The sequence below is a fragment of the Salvelinus namaycush genome, chromosome 2 (genome assembly GCF_016432855.1).
Source record: "Salvelinus namaycush isolate Seneca chromosome 2, SaNama_1.0, whole genome shotgun sequence".
NCBI lineage: Eukaryota > Metazoa > Chordata > Actinopteri > Salmoniformes > Salmonidae > Salvelinus > Salvelinus namaycush.
Window position 1 is genome coordinate 64,817,495 of NC_052308.1, and position 24,488 is coordinate 64,841,982.

The 24,488-nt window shown below is 39.2% G+C and overlaps 1 protein-coding gene across 1 annotated transcript; it reads left to right on the plus strand.

Moving 5' to 3' along the window:
• The first annotated feature begins 1,274 nt into the window (after positions 1-1,274).
• LOC120027434 (integrin alpha-X-like) lies at positions 1,275-22,645 on the plus strand. Its single transcript, XM_038972371.1, has 29 exons — positions 1,275-1,380; positions 6,982-7,049; positions 7,418-7,532; positions 7,750-7,880; positions 8,794-8,936; positions 9,038-9,191; positions 12,944-13,079; positions 13,305-13,381; positions 13,633-13,756; positions 13,898-14,040; positions 14,269-14,409; positions 14,603-14,800; positions 14,921-15,051; positions 15,226-15,380; positions 15,892-16,058; positions 16,270-16,392; positions 16,547-16,617; positions 16,727-16,868; positions 17,277-17,375; positions 17,717-17,796; positions 18,033-18,110; positions 18,216-18,294; positions 19,595-19,702; positions 19,804-19,845; positions 19,967-20,092; positions 21,565-21,678; positions 21,781-21,810; positions 21,910-22,020; positions 22,116-22,645. Exons 1-29 carry the CDS (start codon positions 1,305-1,307, stop codon positions 22,332-22,334), a joined length of 3,381 nt encoding a protein of 1,126 aa, XP_038828299.1. The 5' UTR covers positions 1,275-1,304; the 3' UTR covers positions 22,335-22,645.
• The last annotated feature ends 1,843 nt before the right edge of the window (positions 22,646-24,488 follow it).

The following is a 24,488-nucleotide window of genomic DNA, read 5'->3' on the forward strand; positions in this document are numbered from 1 at the left end:
GGCCACCATAGACATACAAATCACCTAGACCTACAAAAACCCTAGACATACAAAAAACCCTAGACAATACAAAAACTAACGTTCCCACCTAGTCACACCCTGACCTAACCAAAATATAAAGAAAACAGAGACATCTCAGGTCAGGGCGTGACACTTTTTGTTTAATACATATGATTTTATATCGCTTTTATAAAACCCAAAGACGCTACAATAAGCAACTATAAGGAAAACCAACACAAAAAAAGCAACAAATTACCTGGGATAGGGTGGAAGAGGAGGCGGGAAGAAAGAGACAACACAAACAAAAACTTCTAGATGGTGTGTAGATAGTTCAAAACAGAAGTGAAATGTTGCAATCCCCAGAGGACATCCTCTGAACTTTGCACTCTACAACACACTGCAATAAGTCGTGCACTGACAGTCAAAACACAAATAGCTGGTTCCCAACACTAATGTAAGATTTCTTATATCATATTTCTTATATTTAACCTTGTTTTGACAGGGAGTCATATTGTGACCAATGTCTCTTTTCCAAATGAGGCCTGTGATTACAAAGATACACACATCAAATAAATTATGACATGAAAAACAGCACAAACAGCAAACATGAGGGTGTTGAAACATTTCACACTCTAAGTGAAAGTGTCATACTGATGTCACTGCAAAGCTGAAGAGCATTGTGGTTATAAAAGGTACCAACACCCTTCCTCTGACAGACTTTTAGAAACTAGCTAACTATTTATTTTATTAGAGCAAATGTACAATGTGGCAATTGGGACAAAATTTGATTCAAATTATTATGTAACATTGAAGCAAGGAGAATCTCAATCAAACTGGTATCCAAGAGTGTCTGAGGTTTGACAAAGTAACCTTTCTGGCTCTGCTACTAGGCCTATGTGATTTCAAACACAATCAATAAAACTCAAACTATAATCATACAGTATGTGAAATTAAATGAAACTCAACTGAATTGCCAAATAAGCTTTCTCATATGTTTGTTGTTGCCTCTGTAGTATGTATTCGATACCGGTTTTCTTGACAGGATTCTCACATTTGATACTTATAAGATGTTCTCACTGAGGAAGTATAAAAGAAGGGGACAGGGCAATGTACCAATACCAATCATCCAAAATAGGAAATTGCAAAAAACATGTTCATCCACTTTCTCACCCAAATGATAGTGATCCACCGCAGCTACTTTGGGGGTGGAGACGCCTCTTATAAGAAGAGGCACACAGGAAACAAAGTGCAGGAAGACAAGTTTCATTTGCAAAGGTTGAGTGTTGCAATATTTTCCTCACTGCATGCTAGTGAACAAAGTGAAGGAGAAGATGTCCAGGCAGGGACCCCTCTCCCTGCTCACCTGGATGGCAGCCATGGGTAAGCGCCGACTCACAGGATTTCCCTCAGCTTAAAATTCAATTACATATTAAAGGGGTTGGACAAAACATCAGATCAACTCGTTAAAAAAAAAGTTAATTACTTTCATTACTATATATTTTATATTACAGTTTAGTTTTAGTTTTGCTATGCCTGACTAAATCTAAATCTAAACATGTTGAACTGTTCACACCATTGCAATCAATAGACAAAGTTGAAGTATTGTAGAGGAGGATATGTTTTCAAAACGGATGCTTAACTTGCACAAGGATCATTTATGAAAAAGAAAGGTGCCTAATGTTGCCATTTCCATCGGCTAATGGGGATCCCAATAAAATCTAAATCTAATGCTCTAAATGTTATTTACTTGTTAGATGCTCCGTTGTCATTATTTTGGGGGCTTTTTAGAAAACAGAACTAGTCATACAGTATCTGTACTCGTGGTTTCACGTCAATAACGGTAACCGACTTCCCCTTTTTTCAATTTGAGGCAGTAGTTGGTTGGAACCTTTTAAACCTAGATACAACTTTATTGTCGATTCATGGTTTTGAGACAGTCAATGAACTATTGGCCATTTATCACACATTTGTCATGGTGAAAAAGTCATAAAGAAGTTATTTACAATGTTACAGTGCAATGTTACAATGCGTCTCCGCGGTGGGAGTGACAACATCAGGACCATGGCCAGAGGCCAAGCACTCGGCCAAATTGATAACACGACAGTCTCATCATAATGCACAACAGAAATTATTGAATTTACTTTAGGAAACGTTCTGAAAGGACATAGAGAGAATAAGCAAACTCACAAGCATACCCGTCAAAAGGACCCAGCATTTAAAGCCACCAGCACATTTCAAACACACGAGCAAATCACACTTCTCCTTTCCTATAAACGTTGGCTAATAAAAACCTAGGCCTTGGATAATGCTAAAACAATGTAGCCTACCAAATTAATTGACAAGGAAAGTTTGAAGGGGGAGAGAGTATGCGATAGTATACCTTTATTATGAAGCGTTTATGATTTTTAAATCTGTCTCTGGTGGATATTCTATGACCCGGTCTTGCATAGCACAGGTCAGGGGGTATGACAGCATTGGCCTACGAATGATTGATTAATATATGAATTACCCGAATTTGTAACACATCTCTGTCTTCACTGTTCCCATCTTTCACAATTCACACTTCTCCGCTGGCATCAGCTCCACTGGCCTCTCTCTCTTCCCCTCTCCTCTGTCTATTGATAATAGCTCTTGTACGAGTATCCTAGCTCAACGCAAGTCCCAGGAATAGCAATATAGTTTGGCCACTTATTTTGAGCAATTTTTTTAACTAATATGGAGAAGCAGCTTGCTCTTGCTTCCTGAGCATAAAATAAGCTAGAGGGTTGGCAAGGAACTGGTGGGAAGTTTTACTGGCTAGAGCATGTAGCTCTGGTGTAGTAATATTCATATCAATAAATAACTGTATCCAAATCTGTATCCAAATCTGTATCCAAATCTTGCCCACATAGCGCCGGCACTGGTTTTCACTGACCACAATCTAAAATATGAAATATGAAATGATGCCAATTTCCCGTGTTGTAAGGAAGATCGAATATCTACGATTTGTGTGAAATGCTGTTTAAATTATGTATTTTATTGTACATCGTGGATTAGGCCTACTAGACAGCTAATATTTACGAATATCATTTTTATGCATCTAACCCAAATAGTTGTGTCTGTCATCCAATTGTACCCTTCTTTCTTTTCTTTGCCAGCTGTCTCTTCAATGGCTTTCAACATTGATGAAGCAAACCCAAAAATCTACAAGGGGGAGGAAAAGGATTTCTTTGGTTACAAAGTCCTGCAATTCATTTCTGGCAAAGACAAAGGGCAAGTGTTATTGTTATCATCATAGTGAAAAATGCTAAGTATTATGTTACAAACTTCTTCTGCAAAATAGTATCACACACCTGAGCAAACAAAAATGACAAAATGCACCTGTGTCTGCAAACATGCACTCTATACAGTTGAAGTCTGAAGTTTACATATACCTTAGCCAAATACATTTAAACTCGGTTTTTCACAATTGCTGACATTTAATCCTAGTACAAACTCCCTGTCTTAGGTCAGTTAGGATCACCTTTCCTCCAAACATAACGATGTTCATTATGGCCAAAGAGTTCTATTTTTGTTTCATCAAAAAGTACAGTCTTTGTCCCCATGTGCAGTTGCAAACCATAGTCTGGCTTTTTTATGGCGGTTTTGGAGCAGTGGCTTCTTCCTTGCTGAGCGGCCTTTCAGATTATGTCTATATAGGACTCGTTTTACTGTGGATATATATACTTTTGGACCTGTTTCCTCCAGTATCTTAACAAGGGCCTTTGCTGTTGTTCTGGGATTGATGTGCACTTTTCGCACCAAAGTACATTCATCTCTAGGAGACAGAACGCGTCTCCTTCCTGAGCGGTATGACGGCTGCGTGGTCCCATGGTGTTCATACTTGCGTACTACCTGTGGTAAATTCAATTGATTGGACATGATTTGGAAAGGCACACACTTGTCTATATCAGGTACTACAGTTGACAGTGTATATCAGAGCAAAAACAAAGCCATGATGTTGAAGGAATTGTCCGTAGAGCTCTGAGACAGGATTGTGTCAAGGCACAGATCTAGGGAAGGTTACCAAAAAATTCTGCAGCATTAAAGGTCCCCAAGAACACAGTGGCCTTCATCATTCTTAAATGGAAGAAGTTTGGAACCACCAAGACTCTTCCTAGACCTGGCCGCCAGGCCAAACTGACCAATCAGGGGAGAAGGGCCTTGGTCAGGGAGGTGACCAAGAACCCAATGGTCACTCTGACAGAGCTTTAGAGTTCCATCTCTGCAGCACTCCACCATTCAGGCCTTTATAGTAGAGTGGCTAGACTGAAGCCACTCCTAAGTAAAAGGCACATGACAGCCCGTGGAGTTTGCCAAAAGGCACCTAAAGACTCTCAAGACCATGAGAAACAAGATTCTCCGGTCTGATGAAACCAAAATTGAACTCTTTGGCCTGAATGCCAAGCGTCACGTCTGGAGGAAATCTGGCACCATCCCTACGGCAAAGCATGGTGGCAGCAGCAGCATCATGCGATGGGGATGTTTTTCAGCTGCAGGGACCGGGAGACTCAGAATCGAGGGGAAGATGAACGGAGCAAAGTACAGAGAGATCCTTGAAGAAAACCTGCTCCAGAGTGCTCGGGACCTCAGACTAGGGTGAAGGTTCACCTTCCAACAGGACAACGACCCTAAGCACACAGCCAAAACAACACAGGAGTGGCTTTGGGACAAGTCTCTGAATGTCCTTGAGTAACCCAGCCAGAGCCCGGACTTGAATTTGATCGAACATCTCTGGAGAGACCTGAAAATAGCTGTCCAGCGACGCTCCCCATCCAATCTCCCCTGATTGGATCTGCAAAGAAGAATGGGAAAAGCTCGAATATAGGTGTGCCAAGCTCGTAGCGTCAAACCCAAGAGAACTCAAGGCTGTAATCGCTGCCAAAGGTGCTTCATCACAGTAATGAGTAAAGGGTCTGAATACATATGTAAAATCTGATCTTTCCATTTTATATTTTTAATTCATTTGCAAACATTTCTAATAACCTGTTTTTGCTTCGTCATTATGGGGAATTTTGTGTAGATTGATGAGGGGGGAAAAAAATGATTTCATCCATTTTAGAATAAGGCTTTAAAAAATATATATTTAACCTTTATTTTATTTAACTAGTCAAGTTAGTTAAGAACAAATTCTTATTTACAATGACGGCCTACACCGGCCAAACCTGGACGACACTGTGCCAATTGTGCACCGCCCTATGGAACTCCCAATCACGGCCGGTTGTGATACAGTGGATTTGAGCCAGGGCGTCTGTAGTGACGCCTCTAGCACTGAGATGCAGTGGCTTAGACTGCTGCGCCACTCGGGAGCTGTAACGTAACAAAATGTCGAAAAAGTCAAGGGGTCTGAATACTTTCCGAATGCACTGTATGTGTATTAAAGTAGTACAAATGTTAGTACCTGGTCCCATATTCCTAGAACGCAACGATTACATGAAGCTGTGACTCTACAAACTTGTTGGATGCATTTGCTGTTCGTTTTGGTTGTGTTTCAGATTATTTTATGCCCAATAGAAATGAATGGTAAATAATGTGTTGTGTCATTTTAGAGTCACATTTATTGTAAATAAGAATAGAATATGTTTCTACACACTTCCACATTAATGTGGATGCTACCATGATAACAGATACTCCTCAATGAATCTTGAAAAATGAGAAAGTTACACGTACAAATATCATACCCCAAGACATGCTTAACTCTCACCAGGTTAGCATTGTTTTAGGGGGTATGATATTTATGCCTCTGTGACTTCATCACTCATTACTATTCAAGATTCATTGAGGATTAGCCGTTATCATGGTAGCATCCACATTAACGTGGAAGTGTTCCAAAACATATTCTATTCTGATTTTGTTTCTTAAATGATGTGAGCTGCATCCAATGCCCATGACTAATGTGCATCGGTGAATTGGTTATGCATACGTTGATGGAATGGAAATTCTGACTTGTGTTTCGTCATATCACACCTCTGACAACATCCTGCTTCCCTCCTTCACCATGCAGCTGCTATTCTCACCTTAGTAACCAAAAGAAAACAGATGTACAAAAGTCATTTACCACATTGTCAGAAACCATTCTTGTTCTAAAGTTTGTCATATATATAAGAAGTGGATACAGGCTCATCTAAATCGACCAAACTAACCTTTCACCCACAGGGTAATGGTCAGTGCTCCATATCAGAAGAACGGATCTGGTGGAATCTGTAGATGTGCTCAAGACAGAACAAGCTGTAAAGACTTTTACACTCCTCAAGGTAGAGATGGAAGTTGATGATACACTATACTGTACTTACTGGACTGCAATTTAGAAAGGTGGTTACTGTAACGGTCGTCCTCCTCCTCTTCTTCCGAAGAGGAGGAGTATGGATTGGACCAAAGCGCAGCGTTGTTATACAACATGATATTTATTAAACAAGACGAAAACTAAACACACTTGAGAATTTACAAAATAATAAACGAAGTCAACAGACCTGAACAAACGAACAGGTACAGACTAGACTAGACTACACAAACGAACGAACAAACGAACAAACGAAACAGTCCCGTGTGGTGCACAGACACAGACACGGAAGACAACCACCCACCTACAAACAGTGTGAACAACCTACCTTAATATGGTTCTCAATCAGAGGAAACGTAAAACACCTGTCCCTGATTGAGAACCATATCAGGCTAAATGACAATGAACCTAAACATAGAAACACATAACATCGAATGCCCACCCCAACTCACGCCCTGACCAACTAAACACATACAAAAACAAGAGAAAACAGGTCAGGAACGTGACAGTTACCTTAACAAAATGAATAATTATACGAATTATTAGAACATGTAACACCTATCACGGTAACCATGGCTAATCAATATTTGTCAGAGTATTACAATATTGCTGAAATGTCAACAAGATCTTGAAAATGAGAAACAGTAGTTGATTCTGCAAGTTTGCCTTTTGCCTTCCAACAGGACCTGACACAATCAAGTACATTGGACTGTCTATGGCTGGACAATCTACTTCTCCTCCAACGTTCACTGTAAGATAACCACCAAACAGTTAATTTGATCATGTTCTTGTTTTCAAATACTCCATGTGAGTGTACTGTACATATGTAATACATATGTTTGGCAGCATTTACATAGGCAGCCCATTTCTGAATTTGTCTTCACTAATTGGTCTTTTGACCAATCAGATCAGCTCCACCAATTAGTGGCAAAAAATATCAGAATTGGGCTGCCTGTTTAAACCTGAATGACTTGTTTCACTTGAGCCATAAAACAATAGCTCAGCAATCTAAAAATTATCATGGCAAATTCCTGTAACTCTCTCTTTTGAAGATATCTGCGGTCCACCAGACAATCCATTATTTTATCACATTTACAATGACGTATTCTCCTCATTCAGGCCTGCAGCCCTGGCCTGGCACACGAGTGTTATGGGAACTCCTATCTGAACAGTATCTGTTATCAGTTCAACAGCCAGCTCCAGATCACCTCGAACTTCACACCTGCCTTCCAAGGTATAACGGCGAAACTTGAAGACAATTGTCGATAATAATAACATAACCCAAAAGTTTTAGGTATACATTGACTGTTTATTCATGTCATGCTAAATTACATTAGGATTAGGTCACAAAATATTAATTGTGAATGATAAGATCTGGATTCCTGAATATGTAAAGAATGTTGTGAGTGTTATCCATCATATACATTTATGTAATTCACTTTCTCTTCCAGAATGTACTAAGAAAATAGTGGACCTCGTTTTCCTCTTTGACGGATCAGGAAGCATGACAAAGAATGAATTTAATGAGAACAAAGGTTTCATAAACACTATCATGACAACCCTAAAAAACTCCTCAATCAAGGTATTCTTCCCTTTAAATTTCATAACTTGAATCATGCTTGTGAGGTTGCTGAACATACATCTGTTTATCTACACTCTTAGAAGTAAAGGTGCCTAGAAGAAGCTTTTGGGTTGCCACACCGGCAGAACCTTTCCAGTTCAAACAGGTTCCTTGAGGAACCCCTCTGAAAAGGGTCTTCGAGGAACCCCTGTGTAAAGTTTCAAACCGGAACCTTTTTGTGATGGGAGGAGTTACATTTTGAACCTTTTTAATAATATATTTTAGTGGTGGCAACCTATCAGATTGGAGGTGTGGCTTTCAGACAGGCACTTTTTGGCCACCCGTTAGCGTAAATGTCATTCCTGTTCATCATGTTAAGTTTCACACTGCAAACCTAAAGTCTTGAATAATTATACATATTATATATTTCCATATAATGTTAATAATATTATCTATTCTGTTTACATATAGTAATGAAGTGGCAACTCTTCCCACTTTGGAAGAGCATAGGCTCTGTAAGCCTCATTGATGCTACAAAAATATTTGGGTTTCACCTTCACAAGTGATGATAATACAGCAGAACAGATAAACAGGAGTGAAATTTACTCTAATGGGTGGCCTAAAAAATATATACAGTATCTTAAAGCCACACCCATACTAAGCCACACCTCCACTCCAGGGTTCCTCCACGAACCCGATACCTCATTGAACCGTTAAAGGTTCCTCCAAGAACCCCTCAACAAACCGAAGGTGCAAATATGAACCATTGACTAGCAATGGTTCCTTGTAGAACCTCAGGGGTTCCTTGATGATCTTCAGGGTTCCTCGAGTCACCACTAATTCTAAGAGTGTATGTGCAATACCCATGTCGCTGCATGGAAAGTATGGAATGAAATCAATATTAGTCATCTTTTCCTCTTTTTTTAAACCACAGTTCGCAGCGGTTCAGTTCTCAAAGATAGCCAGGACAGTTTTCAACTTCAATGACTACCAAGAGGGGAGAGCCTTGACTAATCTTTGGAAAGAAGAGCACATGGCTGATCTAACCAACACACATCAGGCGATAGACTTTCTTTTGTAGGTCACAGTTGATCAATATTAATCAGTTTTACTTGATGAAAGTGGATTGTGGTGTAAGAAAGATAGCTTGATCTGTTGTTTGTATACATCTAATTCAGGAAAAACATTTATGAAAACCAAGCCGCCGGCGCCACCGCAGATGCAACTAAAGTACTGGTCGTAATAACAGATGGAGATCCCAGTGATACTGATAAAAGGTTTAACTCTATCAAAAGAAGTGATGACAAAAACATCATCCGCTTCGTTATTGGGGTAAGTCCTTAAAAGGGGAGAGTCTGTATCCCCCCAACACAACACCACACAATTGTATGACTAAATTAATTTGAAACTGTTTCATTCCCATAACTACAGCTGGTTGATCACTAGCCAATACATTTTGACTAGAAGGCATGCTCTCCTCCTAGTTGAAACAACCAAAGGCCAATGTATTTGCATCTCTGTTAACTTCAAGTGAAATGGTTTGAAAATGTATCTCAATCCAGGGATGGAAGGTGTCGCTGTAGTCCTACTTATCCCACAACAATCTACGGTGAATGAAGAAGATTGAAATACAGCTATTATTTTATTAAACTGCCTTGTTCATCCTCATGCTAGTTAGCTAATGCTAAAGCAGCAGTGTTTTTATCTGATCAATTTACCGTCAATTCTCGATTTACCTTCCATCCCTAGATTGAGGTACATTTTCAAATAATTTCACTTAAAGTTCACAGAGATGCAAATATATTGGCATATGGCCGTTTCGACTAGTTGATCACCAGTGTATACCAGTGTTAGTGCTTTTAATGTATGATTTCAATGTATGCTGCTTACATTCATGTGTTTTCCCCAAATAATACACAAGCTGGGGAGTTTTTTAAAGCTGCAATGTATGTACCTTTTTGGGCGACCCGATCAATTTCCCATAGAAATGTGTGTTATAGATCTGTCATTGTCATTGAAAGCAAGTCTAAGAAGCGGTAGATCTGGTTGATCTGTTCTATGTGCGCTATTTTTATGCTCCCCGTTTTTATGTTTCGATTTAGTGTCTTTTACTTTCAGTTTTGTACACCAGCTTCAAACAGCTGAAAATACAATATATTTGGTAATGGAAAATATATTTCACAGCGGTTTGGATGGTACAATGATTCTCTACACTTTACTTGCGCGTTTTGTCACAAACTGAAATTAAGCGAACTATTAGAAATGGCAGAGCGATTTCCGCATAGTGCATATTTCACCTGTTAGAATCCTTTGTGCTACATGCCACAGGGCCTACACTCATCAAAGGCCATACTCTTGATCTCCTGCTGTCCTATGGTCTGAATATTGATAACTTGGAAACTATTGATGTGTGTCTCTGACCATCTCAGTATTGGTTTTAAAATGCTTTCTCCCCCATCTAAAAATGTGTCTGTTCCCACTCCCATCAATACCTCCACAACTGCTAGTAAATTTACCAATGCTTTTGGTAAATGATCCTGTTCTGTGTCATCACACTGATGATTTGCTGAACAGGTTCAATTACATACTGTATGTCAAGCTATTTTAGACTCAGTGGCACCAGTTAAAACCAAGAATAAACTGTCTGCCAGAGTCTCACCTTGGTTAAATGACCACACACGTGCCTTAAAAAGTATATACAGTATATACATATTTTTATAAATGCTGAAAGTAAAAGGAAAGCCTGCTAACGTCAAGTATTCTATGAGATAATGAAGGATCTGATGAAAAATTACAATGTTGTGGTTAAAGAGGCAAGAGCAAACTACTTCTCTACCCTGATTTAGCAGACAAGATATGTTTATGTCCCTTGCCATTATTTTATATTATACGATTTTATAGAAAGTAGAATATAATTCAATTTAGCAAATTAAATAGAAAGGATATTTTTCTCATTCCAGAGTGAGAGTACACATATTGAGCTTAAAAGTGATCATTTGAAACATGTCCTATAAACTAGATGTATAGTTATTTGGTAACTTTAGTTGTGAATGATACAAACCTTGGAATGCCTTAGAAATCAAAAGATATATGGGTTACATGATGTGACTATAGGCTATTGATGATTCGAGAAAGTCAACAAACTTTCGCTCTGTTCCTTGTCTCAGGCTGCACACACTGTTCTCTCATCAAGTGATCATATTTTCGCTCCATCAATTACAGATTTTCTTTACGGATAAGACAAATTAGTTTTGATTTAGAATGGCCCATTGTCAAATGGGCAGGAACAGGGGCATGAAAAAAAATATGCACTTGAATCATCCTAATGCACTCGAATAGTGAATGGAGGCCACTTTCCCGGCTGTTACATTTTCCCCTCGCATTGGTCAGGCTACTTCGGTCGGGAACATCGATAGTATGTTTTCACAACAAAACACATTTCATTAAACTGTTGACAGCCCCTCTCTGCACGCACTGTGAGCTATTCTGTAGCTAAAGGTAATGTGTCAGCCTTTTGAAAATATACAAAATTCCCTATTACTAGGCTATTCAAAATCAAATAATAATTCACTATAATTGTAGGCTAACTCAGATTTTTATTTTAGACCAATTATGTACCAAGATATCTTAAATCAGTATTTAAAAAAAATATTTTCTGCCGTGTGTAATATGCAGTAGGCACAGTCATTATTTTCATTCAGCCTTTTTTTGGGGGGGGGGGGGTATGCAAAAGCTCTAGTATTTTGAATTAATCATCACCTTAGAAAGCGCTGTCCATTTCGTTGTGTTAGAAAACAAAATGTTTTCCATTCAGTTTCAACACCTGTTGTTGAACTTCTTTCTTCAAATTGATCAATCACAATGAGGTGAGTTTTAAAACAACATACTGTTTTGATGATAAGTGTTCATTAGCGAGTTGGGTACTACTAACTCATGTCCAGAGTGCATAAGAGGAGATTACTGTGACTCACAGTTATGTAGAGTTTTTCAGTGAGCATGGGTGTGAGCATGGGTGGTTCAGTATCATCCCCAACACCTATTCACTATGGTGTCCCTCAGGGATCAATTCTGGGCCCCATTTTTCACCCCTTGTACATGCTTCCCCTTGGTGACATCATCCGCAATCATAACATTCAGTTTCACTGCTATGCAGATGACACACAGCTTTGTTTACCAATCAGACCCAGTGACCAACCTAGTGTAGCTACCATTCACAAGTGTCTTGTTGACATCAAATGTTTGACAATTTATTCAGCTCAACGATAAGAAATCGGAGGTTATTTTATTTGGCCCCCACCTGACCTCGAGCTGCATGTGAAGGTTGTCCAGACCCGCCTTTACGATATCATCTAAGAAATACAGCGCCTTCCGTAATTATTGGGATAGTGAAGCATTTCTTTTATTTTGGCTCTATACTCCAAAAGTTTGGATTTGAAATGAAACAGTTACCATGAGGTTAAAGTATAGATGATCTACTTTTATTTGAGGGTATTTGTGTAAATATTGGTTGTACCATTTAGAAACGACAACACTTTCTATACATACTGTAGTTCCCATATTTTAGGATGCCAAAGTATTGGGATTGGATTGACAGGTGTTTCTGGTTAGTCAGGTGTGTTCCGTGACATCATTTGTGCAGGCACAAGAGAGCTGTCATTGCCTAGTCTTGATTCTAGGCTTTGTGTTTGCCTTTGGTGGAAGGAGAACTAAGTATTCCATCTTTAAGGCTTGGTTAAGCCCCATTCCATTTCTTAGATATTTTATCTCCCTATGAGCCAGGATGCAGCCTGAGATCCTCTGACAGGGCACTGTTGGCCATTCCAAGGTCCAGGTTGAATTTAAAAAAAAATCTCCTTCCTCCTGTTACTTTTCTTTTTTTGAATGATGTGAAGCACTTTGTTACTTGTATTAAAAAGCGCTATACAAATACAGTTGTTATTATTATTATTATTATTGTTATCACTAGTCTCAAGGGTCCAGTCCAACTTCCCAGTTACGATGTGAATGTTTAAATATCATGCATATTGAAAAGGAAATTAGACATCACTATAATTCCTGTCCTCAAGTGATATATTTCTTGGCAGGTCAAGAATGTTAATTTGACGAAACTCAAGACCCTGGCATCAGAGCCAAAAGAGAACAACACTTTCCTCATCCAGGACTACAACGGACTAAAAGGAATCCTAGACAACTTTCAAAAAAAGATCTTCAACATTGAAGGTACAACTCCAGATTCAGTTGAAATCCCTTAGTACTACTTACTTATTTTTCAGCAAAGTAGCTGTCAACGGAGATTTGTTATTCGTAAAAAAAAACTGAAGTGGAAATACTGGTCACCTCCTGAAATATACTGGTATTTATTTCTGGTGATAACACCTTACTCAATACATTTCACAGTAGAAGTATTAATGTATTGCTAGTAATATCAGTGTTCGTATGTTCTAGGTTCCAAGACTGCTCTGGCTGGCAACTTGACGAAAGAGATGTCTCAGAGTGGGTTCAGCGCTGTCTACGTTAATAAGGTGAGATACACGATAGTATGTCCAGTATGTTTTATCATCTTAAATGTTCATTTGTAATATGTATAAATTGTTTTAAATTGTTTACGACAATGCTTCTACATTGTACTACAAATCCTTATAAATGCTTAAATACTCATTTAAAAATGTAATGACCACCATTGCAACTACTTTGTAGACACAATATATAGGTAATGAATGCTTATTAATAAAAATGTCATACAATATGACCCAATGTTTTATTTCCTCTACAGGACACCTTGGTTCTGGGCTCAGTGGGATCAAACAACTGGCGTGGGTCCCTCTTTGAGACTGAGGGTCTGGGATCAGAGGAAAGGGAAATTCAGGACTCCACCTTGGACAAAGATTCCTATATGGGTAATGGAACATTAAGCTCAAAAAATATATTGCTCAAAAGTGAATTTGAACAAACACTATTTTCAAAGCTCCATTAGTTCAGATGTTTCAGAGAAGGGAGTGTAGTTACAATGTACCTACAGTTCTTTATTTGTCCTACAGGATACTCTGTAGCTGTTGGGAAGAAGAACGAGAACCTTCTATATTTTACCGGAGCACCAAGATCTGAACACATGGGACGGATCCTACTTTTCAACAAGGTTAACAACAACTGGACTGTGGCACAAAAATTGTCTGGAGAACAGGTTGGTAACATTAGCTATTTCTGTAAGCAACGTGGTATATCAATCGTGTTATACAAGAAAGCATGAAACCAGCTTTTGGGGTTACGTCAAAGGTTGAATCGCTACTCCCATAGTAAAGAGGAACACAGTCACTTTTTATGTTAAATTATGAGTTCCATTCAACACCTGAGTGCTTCTTAAAACATTTCAAAACTATTTTTGTATGAATGTAAGTTTTGATTTTCTCAGATGGGCTCCTACTTCGGGGCAGAGCTGTGTTCTGTGGACATAGACTCAGACGGCAACACAGACTTCCTCTTGGTGGGTGCACCAATGTTTCACCAACCACCTAGAGAGGGCAGAATCTATGTCTACACACTGACTGATAAGGTGGGCTTAACTGTGAATCTCTGAACAACAGGTTCAAATGCTGCAATTTGTGGTTGAATATGTTCATCAGGGACAAAGTGATCTGGAAGCTGATATTGATTAATTTGTATATAAATATCCATCCTCTTCAATAACACTGCACAAAAAGACAATGTAATATGGATTTATCTTCATGTGATCTCTCCTTTATTAGCTGGAACTGAGGATGGAGATGAATGTTTCAGTGCTGGCTCGGGGTAGATTTGGCTCCTCCATCTCCTCTCTCACAGACCTGAATGGAGATGGGCTGAAGGATGTAGCTGTGGGCGCTCCACTTGAGGACGATCACAGGGGGGCCGTGTACATCTACCTGGGTGAAAAGCTAAAGGGAATCCGCCCTGAATTCAGCCAGGTGAGACAGACGAAGATGGAAATCATTCAAAAAGGCTCTTCATGATCAAAGAAAACAGACATCCCTCCTGGGATATCAATATCAATGCCTTTTCATTAAATGTTTGTCTTCTTACTGCAGCACATCTCAGCTGCGAGGATGAGATCTAAGCTCCAGTTCTTTGGCCAGACGATTGATGGGAAGATGGACCTGGGTGAGGATGGACTGACTGACATCGTAGTAGGAGCGCGTGGCGCAGTTGTCGTCTTGAGGTACGAGTCCAAAAAAGGATAAGAAAAGACAGCTGGTTTAAAAGGACAGTAAAAATATCCCACTAGTGTGTGATCTGCACTGAATGGGGGCTGAACGCAATGAGGTGTTGGCGGTGCTACCCAACATCGTACAATGTAAGCTAACATCACTGTCTTTATCTCAATCGCTCACAGGTCCAGACCGGTCCTCAGCCTCTCTGCTCATCTCCACTTCCATCCCTCGGAGATCAGCACTGATAACTTTGACTGTCTGGCAAAAGAGATAATTTCCCCCGTGGTGACTTTAACAGCCTGCTTTAACATGGCAGAGGCAACAAAGAGTAAAGCTGGTAAGAACTCTCAGAACATTAGGAACACTGATGGCTTTGTGCTTTCCAACAGAAATCATGATCTGAGACCACATAATTGTGGCCTTGGTGGTCTAGGTCGGAGCCTCGGTGCATAGCTAAATTACTGACCCCAATACGTGGGTCTTGGTCTCTGAAGACCAGTGGAGGCTGCTGAGGGAAGGACGGCTCATAATAATGCCTGGAACAGAGCAAATGGAATGGCATCAAACACATAGAAACCATGTTTGTTACCATTCCACTTATTCCGCTCCAGCCATTACCACAAGCCCGTCCTCCCTAATTAAGGTGCCACCGACCTGTGGTGAAGACCCAGATGAAGTCCAAGTGTTTTGAAAGGTTGGACCTTGGTCTGGATCTGGGTCACAAGAGTTAAGGTCTTGACTCCATCTCTGCTTTCTACTTTAATGGTGTTCATCAGCAGGCAACCATGAGGTTCAGAACTTCTCTCCCTGATAGGGAAGCCATTTACGACTCTTGTGTACTTTTCCAGAGGCGCTGAGTGCAGGGATGAACGTCTCCTACTCGCTGGATGTGGATCCAGTGAGACAGAGGAGCCGAGCCTTTTACAGTGACACGAACAAAGGGGCCAGAAGTCTTCTCTCTACTGTGGAGCTGAGAAAGAAGCGGACCTGCTTCAACCACTCAGTCTACATGACAGTATGATCAATGCGAACCTGTAGCTATGCAACAATACAACAACCATAATGTCTCTCGTAAAGAGGGGATTTAATGAATAACATTAAGTTGTTAGGTTGTTGAATTATTATTGGATTGTTATTGTGTGTTGATCTTATTCAGTGATGAGAAGAATGAGGGTTTTTCAGGACTATGGATAGGGAAATGAATGCCACATTTTCTTTTCTTCCAGCAATGCGTGATTGACACATTATCGCCCATAATCATCCAACTTAATTTTTCTCAATCTGAAAGCCAACAAGAGGGTCGTACTGCCATTCTGAATACTGACAGTCCTACAAAGGCTGTGGTCGAGGTACGAGGAAACATTCTGGGTCTGACTAAAACCTGTTCACTTACAATGATCAACAGTACTAGCAATTACTGTGGACTGAGTATTGTAATTTAGCCAAAGACCTGTGAAAACAGGTCATCTAAACACATTCACAGTTGTCTTGAATTCATCACAGGTGCCCTTTGAAAAGAACTGCAAAGAAAATGAAACCTGTTTGGCAGAGCTTGAGGTGGACCTCAACTTCATGTAAGTGTCTGATAAACAGACGCCACATAAAGTAACTTGTTTTTAGCTATAATAATTACTGACTGCTCAAGTATGTTTTCTGACTGTACGGTCTTGTCTCTCTTATCAGCACATCGACTTTATTAGTGGTGGACCAGAGTTACTTCAACGTGACTATAAGACTGTCCAATCACGGGGATGACTCCTACAACACCAGTCTAACCCTCCTCTACCCTCCTGGCCTCTCATTCTCCATGATGCATCTTCTGAAGGTAATACCGACACCCCTCCATCTATTGTGTAATTCACTCTGATGTTTTCTTCTTGCTCTCATCTAAACCAGTGTTATTAAATCCTGGAGACCCAAACCATGTTCAGCCAATCAAGGGTTAGATGATTAGTTTAATCAGTGGTGTTCCTCCTGGGCTGGAACAAAAGCTTTCCTTGCACATCTTGTGAGTCTGCAGAACCAGGATAGAGGAACATTGATTTAAACATCAGTTTTCCGCCAAACATTTAAATGTTCCCTACATGTGCTAATTATTCACAAAATTTAGCAACATATTAAGTTTTGAATGTATTAATTCCTTAAACTGTTTGTTTATTTTACACTACGTCAGTGACTCAGATGTACAAACCGGAATTATTTACACACTTGACATATTGTCTGTATTCCATAGTCCACAAGGAGAACTGTGTTCAGCTGTGGCGGTCTGGAAGATGAAATTGACAGAACTACATGCAGTGTCAGCCTCCCTGTCTACCGTAGTAAAACTACAGTGAGTGATTACTTAGATATACCAGTAAATAATGCTCAACTGTGAATAAACTGGTAAACCTTTAAAATGTAAAAGACTCAGAGCTAAAAAAAAATGTGACATTTCAGTAACTCAATCTCATTAAAACAGCTTTGATCTTTGAGTGATAATTGCCTTGTGTGTAAAAAATTATACTTAATCCATTTTGAATTCAGGCTGTAACAAAATGTGGAATAAGTCAAGAGGTCTGAATACTTTCTGAAGGCATACCTTGTACTTTGTTTCCACTTCCACAGTTTTTATGATCTCATTTCAAAATCGTCTTTATTTTTTCTTCTCAACTATGCCATCTTCTTTTCCAGGCCGTGTTCACCAGTAAATTCCATATTTTGAATGCATACGACTGGAACGACACAATGGAAATGACCGTCATCGGACTGAGGTAGAAATCTGCTTCCACAATGTGAACATGTTAGAGCAGTAGCTAGAAGAGAGATTAGAATCAGCCCAGGAAACACCCTCCATTTCCCCATGTTGTCGAAGCATTGAACATACATTGCTTAAAACTAAGAACTAGTTTAATACAACCCCAATACTTTCTACTCAATTAGCTGAAGGACTTCATAGCATTCCATTTATGTACACAAAAAAATGCATTTGCCTTTGCTTTATTTACAGCGACAATGGAAACTCAACCAGTAGTTCCCTAACCAGGACCATCCCTGTTCAATATGCAGTTGACCTGGTAGCAAAAGCGTAAGTCTTTACAAGCCTATACTTAACATTTTGTTTGAGAATGACTCCATCAAGTTCATTGAATAAAATCAAGGTGACTTATGTATCTTTTTGTTGTTGTTGAAGCCTTCCCCAAGACTCCACCACTTACATTAACTTTACTCTGGAGGACACATCACCTAAAAGACTGGTGAATGTATATGAGGTAAACAATCAGCTGCTATTGCTGTGACTGATCTTGAAATTGTGATTCACTCTATGTGAGGGACATTTTTTCTGATGCTTTACACTCTAAAAACAAAACATACTTTTACTGTTACTCAAGCCGTTTACATTCATTCAATAATCCGATTAGTGTGAATACTCTGATTAATATAATAGTTTGATGAAAACGTTTAAATGCATTGCAAAAATAACAATTTCCCTTACAATCCGTTTTACATGGACAGCTGAAAATCAGGCTTCTCGATGGGGCTTCTATCACAATACGTTCTATCACAGTGATCATATCATGTTTGGGAAGCCCATTTGATTCTGCATGTACAAAATATGAAAGACACCTTCCTCAATTCGTTATGGCATGGACTCTACAAGGTGTCGAAAGCATTCCACAGGGATGCTGGCCCATGTTTACTCAGATGCTTCCCACAGTTGTGTCAAGTTAGCTGGATGTCCTTTGGGTGGTGGACCATTTTTGATACACACAGAAACCTGTAGTGTGTGAAAAACCCAGCAGTGTGGCAGTTCTTGACACAAACCGGTGTACCTGACACCTACTACTATACCCCATTCAAAGGCACTTTAATATTTGGTCTTGCCCATTCACTCTCTGAATGGCACACACACAATCCATGTCTCAATTGTCTCAAGGCTTAAAAATCCTTCTTTAACCTGTCCACTCCCCTTCATCTACACTGATGGAAGTTGATTTAACAAGTGACATCAATGAGGGATCATAGCTTTCACCTGGATTCACCTGGTCAGTCTATATCATGGAAAGAGCAGGTGTCCTTAATGTTTTGTACACTCAGTGTATAAAGTTTGTATGCTCATTTTTTTTGTTGCTCATGACCTTGCTCATGCTTAATTTGCTCATGACCTTACGCCTAGTAAGATCATCAGAGAAAGGTGTTTACATGACATTATCAGTTTAATATTGAATTATTAGTGTGCATATAAACATATTCTCCGTCCATTGGAGGTTGGTGGCACCTTAATTGGGGAGGACGGGCTTGTGGCTATGGCTGAAGCGGATTCAGTGGAATGGTATCAAATATGTCAAACACATGGTTTCCATGTTTTCGATGCCATTCCATTTGCTCCGTTCCAGCCAATATTATGAGCCGTCCACTCAGTCGCCTCCACTGTCTCTGTTGCCCTAGGCTTGCTCTTTTGGGGGCTTAGGTATATGTTTTGTTACATGTTCTGTGACAAATACCTTTGTATAAAAGCTCAATATAAATGTTATCATTAGGTTGGTTGATTGAATGTGTCATTGTTTACAGGTGCAGAACTTAGGCTTTACTCCTGTACCCATCACAGTCACCTTCACTTTCCCAACTAAGCTTGAGCACAGATTTGAAATGAAGGACTACGAAATATCTGTCTTACAGGTAAACTGTTCAGATTTCCTACAAAAGTGCTGACATTTTACTGGCACAATTTCTGTCAATAGGAAACAGCCTAATACAAGTTTCCTTTCTTTTCTTTGAAGAACTACACTCAATGTGGAAAGGTCATCAATTCAACAACAGAGGTGAGAATTCAAAAATGCCACTCACTCTTGACATTGTTGGTAACTGATCCAATCAGGTTACAACTCAGTATAGTAAATCATGTTACTGAAACACACATGTTGCTTCTGGCTATGTTTACAGTACTGCTCTCCAGAAAAATACTGCAAGTCCATCGAGTGTGACAGTTTCCTTTTGGAGAAGTTTTTGACAGTTACATTTGTGCTGTCTGGAAATGTTTCCTTCAAGGACCTCGATCAACATGCAAAGGTCTGTATTAAGACACCTTTAACAAATAATGGTACAGAGTAACAACATGCTAATAATTAATAAGACTTTGAGACAGCAAACATCCCACTTTAAATCTTTGTCACATTTATTGTTCTTTAGCACGCTACACCATTTAAGCTAGAAATGCCATTCAAACTTTTAAAGGTGCAGAGTGGTAAGGACCAGTGTGCTTCCATACAACTTATTGATATACATTATACTTTTTAAACTTGAGGTTTTTGTCCTCCATCCACTTCGATGGGATTTCTTCAACATTTTAAAGCTTTCATTGTTAGACTCCCATGAATTCCAAGATATTATTACACAAATCAAGAGATACAGATGTCTTAATAACCGCATCAACTTCATTCATTAAGTTAACTTCCCACTGTTGACAACGCAATGCAAGAGACGTGGCAAGTAGCCTAGTAGTTGTTGAACTTTTGTAGGCTTTTCAATGGTCTTCAATGCGCAAAATCATACCGCAATAGTCTTCATCGCAAAAACATCATAAAAGGCATCTGATTTTATGATATAAACTTGAAGCCCATGCAAAAGACCAGGAACATGAACACGTGTCACTTGCCCGGCTTATTAACTGACAAATCAGCTACTTTCCCAACAACTTAGACAAACACTTAGAGGGTGTGACATCTTGGTCTACTTCTCTGCTTTTCAAATCCAAAATCATAACAGAAATATATTTTACCTATCAAATGATGCAGCTTTGTTAGTGACTGCATTGACTGCATCAACTGTTACAAACAACTGACATTTTGACCATTTTCCGAGCATTTTATACCACAACTTAGACATTATAATATATGGGTCTACGTCTCTGCTATTCAAATCTGAAATCAGACAGTGTCAGGATGGTGTATTGGAGGCGAAGTCAAGTGCAGGAGAGCAGATACAATGAACAGGCGCACTTTTATTATAGTTCCAAAAACGAGAGCACTACATGAAACAAACACGCTCAAAAAACGGAACATAAAAGTAGAGCGTGTAAACTAACACTACCTAACATGAAAACAATTACACACAAAACATGATGGGAAACAGAGGGTTAAATACAAGTAGCTTAATTAGGGAAATGATAACCAGATGTGTATGGAAACAAGACAAGACAAATGGATAGACGAAAAATGGAGCAGCGATGGCTAGAAAGCCGGTGACGTCGATCGCCAAACGTCGCCCGAACAAGGAGAGGGGCTGACTTCGGCAGAAGTCGTGACAGACAGATGTTCTAGTAACCACATCAACTACTTTTCATCTGAACTTTTTGAAACATCTGCCGTTTTGACCACTTTCCCAACAAGTTTGACGAAGCTCTACGTTTTTGTCTAACTTCTCTGCTATTTAAATCTGAAATCAGAACACTTCTTCTACTACCACAAAATGCTTTTAAAGAATTGAAGCAAGGCACACCATTTTATTTAATGTTGTTCGACTAACAATATCTCACTCTACAGAGCTTGTCATTGCCAAAGAAATTCACTGGGGATAGAGAAACAGTCAACTTCATCAGTTTTGTCAAACTCAGCTATGACAAAAAACGATATGTCCAGACAGCGAGTGACCCAGGGGTAAGTTTCCTGTCAAAAACTTTTCTTCAACAAAGATACAAATATTTCTTGAGCAAAGATTCACAAAAGCATCAATTTTGTATATATTTCTTTGCTCATTAGGATAACTCTACAAGCTTCCACCAAACACAGGTAATTCCGTTTGTGGAATTAAACTGATTTACTGTATAAGAATTGATTTTAAAATGCTTGTTCCATCGTCACTCATGATCTCCAAATGTATTCCTCCAGATTGATGTTCAGGCTGAGATCATCATTCCTCCAAATACAGCGCTGATAATAGGTACAGGAGTTGGAGTAGGACTCTTTCTCCTGATCATCATCACAATGGCCATGTATATGGTGAGTATCAATGATGCGACAGAACCTTTGCTTCTGCATTGTAAGGACCAACACTTTGATTCATATTCTTCACACTGTTTTTCCTTTCTACTCAGCTGGGATGTTTCAAGAGAAAAAGGCCTGTTGATAATGCACAGGAAGATGTGAAAGAAGGGGAACAGTGTGACCAAGAGCTACAGCCTGAGAGTGGAGCAGTGGAGTCAAATCCTCTCCTTGACGACAGTCAAACAAAAAACAATGGCTTCCCCACTAGTGAGGCGGTAGGGGAGGGACCAAAAGAAGAACAGGATGTGTCAGAGTCAGAAGCAGGCTAATGGAGTAGAGAAACTCTTTTCACGCCACTTCCACATGGAAGGGACTTTTTCATAGCAGGTTAGGAGAACTTACGCAGCAGGTTAAGATAATTGACGTAGCAGGTTAGAGAAAGGAGTAGAGGTCCAAGCAAAAAAACCTCAGAGAATAATTGTTAGATTAATTAATATAGTCTGTCCTGACCACAGAACCACGCATATCACTCAATATGTGATTAAGTCTGAAATACATTTTTTAAAATACACTACCGTTCAAAAGTTTGGGGTCACTTAGAAATGTTCTTGTTTTGAAAGAAAAGCACATTTTTTGTCCATTAAAATAACATCAAATTGATCAGAAATACAGTGTAGACATTGTTAATGTTGTAAATGACTATTGTAGCTGGAAACGACAGATTTTTTATGGAATTATCAGCAACCGTCACTCCTGTGTTCCAATGGCACGTTGTGTTAGCTAATCCAAGTTTATCATTTTAAAAGGCGAATTGATCATTAGAAAACCTTTTTGCAATTATGTTAGAACAGCTGAAAACTGTTGTGCTAATTAAAGAAGCATTAAAACGGGCCTTCTTTAGACTAGTTGAGTATCTGGAGCATCAGCATTTGTGAGTTCGATTACAGGCTCAAAATGGCCAGAAACAAATAACTTTCTTCTGAAACTCGTCAGTCTATTCTTGTTATGAGAAATTAAAGCTATTCCATGTGAGAAATTGACAAGAAACTGAAGATCTCGTACAGCGCTGTGTACTACTCCCTTCACAGAACAGCGCAAACTGTCTCTAACTAGAATATTAAGAGGAGTGGGAGGCCCCGGTGCACAACTGAGCAAGAGGACAAGTACATTAGAGTGTCTAGTTTGAGAAACAGAAGTCCTCAACTGGCAGCTTCATTAAATAGTACCCACAAAACACCAGTCTCAACGTCAACAGTGAAGAGGCGACTCCGGGATGCTGGCCTTCAAAAACAAGGACATTTCTAAGTGACCCCAAACTTTTGAACGGTAGTGTAGATGTTTCATGGACATTGATGTTTGATAAAACGTGACCAAAGTGATTCAGTATTATACATACTATATACTTTTTCAATGTTTATGTCAAGGTAAAAAAAGAATAATCTTTGTATGATTGCTGTAATGTCATTAATTTAAAGTGCTATGTTCTTACTAGAGAAATGTACATTGGCAAAGAGCTTTATTGTTTCACATTATTCTATAAGATGTACACTATATTTACAAAAGTATATGCACACCCCTTCAAATGAGTGGATTCGGTGTATAAAATCAAGCCCACCGCCATGCAATCTCCATAGACAAACATTGGCAGTAGAATGGCCTTACTGGAGAGCTCAGTAATGCATACCCATAACATGATGTGTGATGTGTTGTGTTGGATTTTTTGCAGTATTACTTATCTGCATTATATTTCAAACAGGATGCATGTTTTGGAATATTTTTATTCTGTACATGCTTCCTTCTTTTCACTCTGTCATTTAGGTTAGTATTGTGGAGTAACTACAATATTGTTGATCCATCCTCAATTCTTTCATATAAAATCCCCATTGCCCTCATGATGAAATCCCTGAGCAGTTTCCTTCCTCTACGGCAACTGAGTTAGGAAGGACGCATGTATCTTTGTAGTGACTGGGTGTATTGATACACCATCCAAAGCCTAATTAATAACTTCACCATGCTCAAAGGGAAATTCAGCATCTGCTTTTATCATCTACCAATTGGTGCCCTTCATTGTGAGTCATTGACAAATCTCCCTGGTCTTTGTGGTTGAACACAGAATGAGTCCATACAACTTATTATGTGATTTGTTAAGCACATTTTTACTCCATAAATAATTTAGGCTTGCCATAACAAAGGTGGTTGAATACTTATAGACTAAAGACATACATTTTCTACAAACTTCCACTGACATTATGGGTGGTGTGTGTAGATCAGTGACACAAAATCTCAATTTAATCCATTTTAAAGTCAGGTTGTAACACGTGGAAAAAGTAAAGGGGTGTGAATCCTTTCTGAAGGCAAGAAAACCTCTACTTTCAGTTGTACATTTGACTTGTTTTATTTCAACTTCTAGTGTAATTGTGAATTGCACACCAATGTACTTTTGAGTTACTGTAAATACTTATTTGAGAAAAATTCATGATCAT